Consider the following 2,427-nt stretch of genomic DNA (forward strand, 5'->3'; position numbering starts at 1 on the left):
GTCGGTTTTTGAAAAAAAAAATTCGAAACTTCACGGGAGTTGAACTCCCGTGAAGTTTAGCAGCTTTTAATTAATCTACTAAACTTCACGGGAGTTCAACTCCCGTGAAGTTTCTTAGTTCAAAAATAAAATTTTTGAATTGTGAAACTTTACGGGAGTTGAACTCCCGTGAAGTTTAGCAGCTTAATTAAAAGCTGGTCAACTTCACGGGAGTTCAACTCCCGTGAAGTTTTGAAATTTTTTTAAAAAACCGACCTGGTTTCAGCGCAGAGGCTGAAACCAGGTCGGTTTTTGCAAATTTGTTTGAATGAGGTCGTTTTTTGACAATAAATTCCTAAATGGGTTGGTTTTGAAAATTTGAAAAATTCCAAACAATTAAACGATAATTCTGTAAATTAAACGTAAATTACAAAGAATTCTGATTTTGTCTACACTCTAAAAAATCCTGTTATGCATCCAACTAAACCCGAAGCTTTTGTCCTTGGATTCAGATGCGATTATTGTTATGACGACAGCGAAGAAATCGATCCGAGCTCCGACGACGGAGCTCGACCCCCTCCTTCGATCCCACGGCGGCGATCTCTCATCTCGAAGAGGATGACGACTCCGCCCCGCCTTCCTGCCGCACCGTCGACGAGATCCTCAACGACTCCGACTCCTCCTCCGACGACTCCTCCCCTTCTCCTACTCAGCCACCAATTCAGCAAAACCCTAGTCAGAAAGACGAATCCCCTTCGCAGACTCTAGAAAAGGATCACGAAGAACGGAGCTCTTCCACATGGAGGCGATCGAGATCACAGGGGCTGCTCTCATCTTCGTCTAATGGATCTCTCTCTTCTCTAGGGTTTCGAGCTAATGCTTCTTCGTCTTCAGCTTTGCCGCCTCTTTTGTGAGGCCGAACCCCAAGCCGGGGCTGCACTGGCGGCGCGGCTGCTGCCTCCGCCGATCCCCACGCCTCATGCCGCGGCAATCAAGAACAGGAGAGCGGGAAGCATGGAATCGATTCAGAAAGTTGAGTCAACTGCGGATTTACGAGAAACTGGGGATCTTTCTGATATAGTTGCTACTATTTCGGTGAATTCTGAAGCAGAAGAGGGAATTTCTGGTGCAAATTCTCAATCCACCCCTTCTTCTTCTTCTTCAGTGGAGGCTGAAGCAGCAGTGATATCTGAAGAAGTAGCCACCGAGGAAGCTTTTTTTGCCGAAGAGATAGAGTCCTCTAAGTCAGTAGAAGCTAAAAAAGAAGATAAGTTGGTTGATTTGGATTCGCTAGATTCTACATCTGCTACCATTGATGAGAATTCTCAACAAATAGATGGTGCGTTGCCGCTTCAAGATGAGGCTGTTTCTAGTGCTGACGAGGGTGATGGAATGGGCAATCAAGAACTAGGGCGGGAAGAGGCAATTGGTGAACAGGGTTATGATTCTGGTACGGAATGTTGCGGTGGTGGAGAGCTTGGTGGACGGGTTGTAGAGGAGGGAGACATGGGAGATGAGATAGATAAACTTGTTGAAGAGAGGTTAGAAAAGTTAGAGAATAGTAAGAATGCAGAGAAGAAGCGACGGGCTTCTATGAAACCATTGGAATGGGCTGAAGAACTTGAAAGGAGACAGGCCTCATATGGTTTGCATTGGGAGGAGGGTGCGGCTGCTCAACCGATGCGACTCGAGGGAATCCGGAGAGGACCGCCTGCTGTTGGCTATTTGCAGATAGACCTTGACAATGCAGTGACTCGTACCATTTCATCACAAACATTCAAGCGTGACTGTGGCTCCCCTGAGGTTGTAGCAGTGCATTTCAACTTCATAGCCATGGGGACGTCCAAAGGGGTTGTGCTCATCTTCCCTAGCAAGTACTCTGCTCAATCTGTGGATCGTATGGATACAAAGGTTTCTTTTTCCCTTTCCGGTAGTTATTGCGAGTAGTCCTACAAACTTATCCACCTTTTATGTTCTAAATTTGTATACTTTTTGTTCAGATTTTACCAAATGTCCATTTAATATTAGGGCTTTTTGTTTTTAGGTCCATTTGTTTACCTGGCTTTATTTTTAAACCCAAGTATTATTAGTTGTATCTTTAAACCCAACTTTCTTTTTGAATTTATCTTTAAACCCAATTTCCTTATATAGGGGACCCACATATGAGAGTATTATATTTTGGAATTGGGTTTAAAGATAAATACAAAAAGAAAGTTGAGTTTAAAGATACACCTAATAATTCTTGGGTTTAAAAATAAAGCTAGGTAATCAAATGGACCTAAAAACAAAAAGCCCTTAATATTATAATTTCCGTTTGTTATCTTTGTTTGTTTACTTATCTGTATATATGTGAACCATACAACAATCTCAACCTTAATTGTTCTATAAAATATACACAAATCATTGAAACTAAGTGCGGTTAACATTTGTCAAGCATACAATTGCACT

General features: G+C 42.6%; 1 protein-coding gene across 1 annotated transcript in view; it reads left to right on the forward strand.

Annotated features, from left to right (window-relative positions):
* LOC109850214 (vacuolar protein sorting-associated protein 8 homolog) overlaps positions 577–2,427 on the forward strand; it is a 16,794-nt gene continuing 14,943 nt past the window's right edge. Inside the window, exon 1 of the mRNA XM_020420176.1 lies at positions 577–1,890. Coding sequence (XP_020275765.1) covers positions 856–1,890 — 1,035 coding nt within the window. The 5' untranslated portion in view covers positions 577–855. The remainder of the gene's footprint in view (positions 1,891–2,427) is intronic.

This window comes from Asparagus officinalis, chromosome 7 (genome assembly GCF_001876935.1).
Source record: "Asparagus officinalis chromosome 7, Aspof.V1, whole genome shotgun sequence".
Classification (NCBI taxonomy): domain Eukaryota; kingdom Viridiplantae; phylum Streptophyta; class Magnoliopsida; order Asparagales; family Asparagaceae; genus Asparagus; species Asparagus officinalis.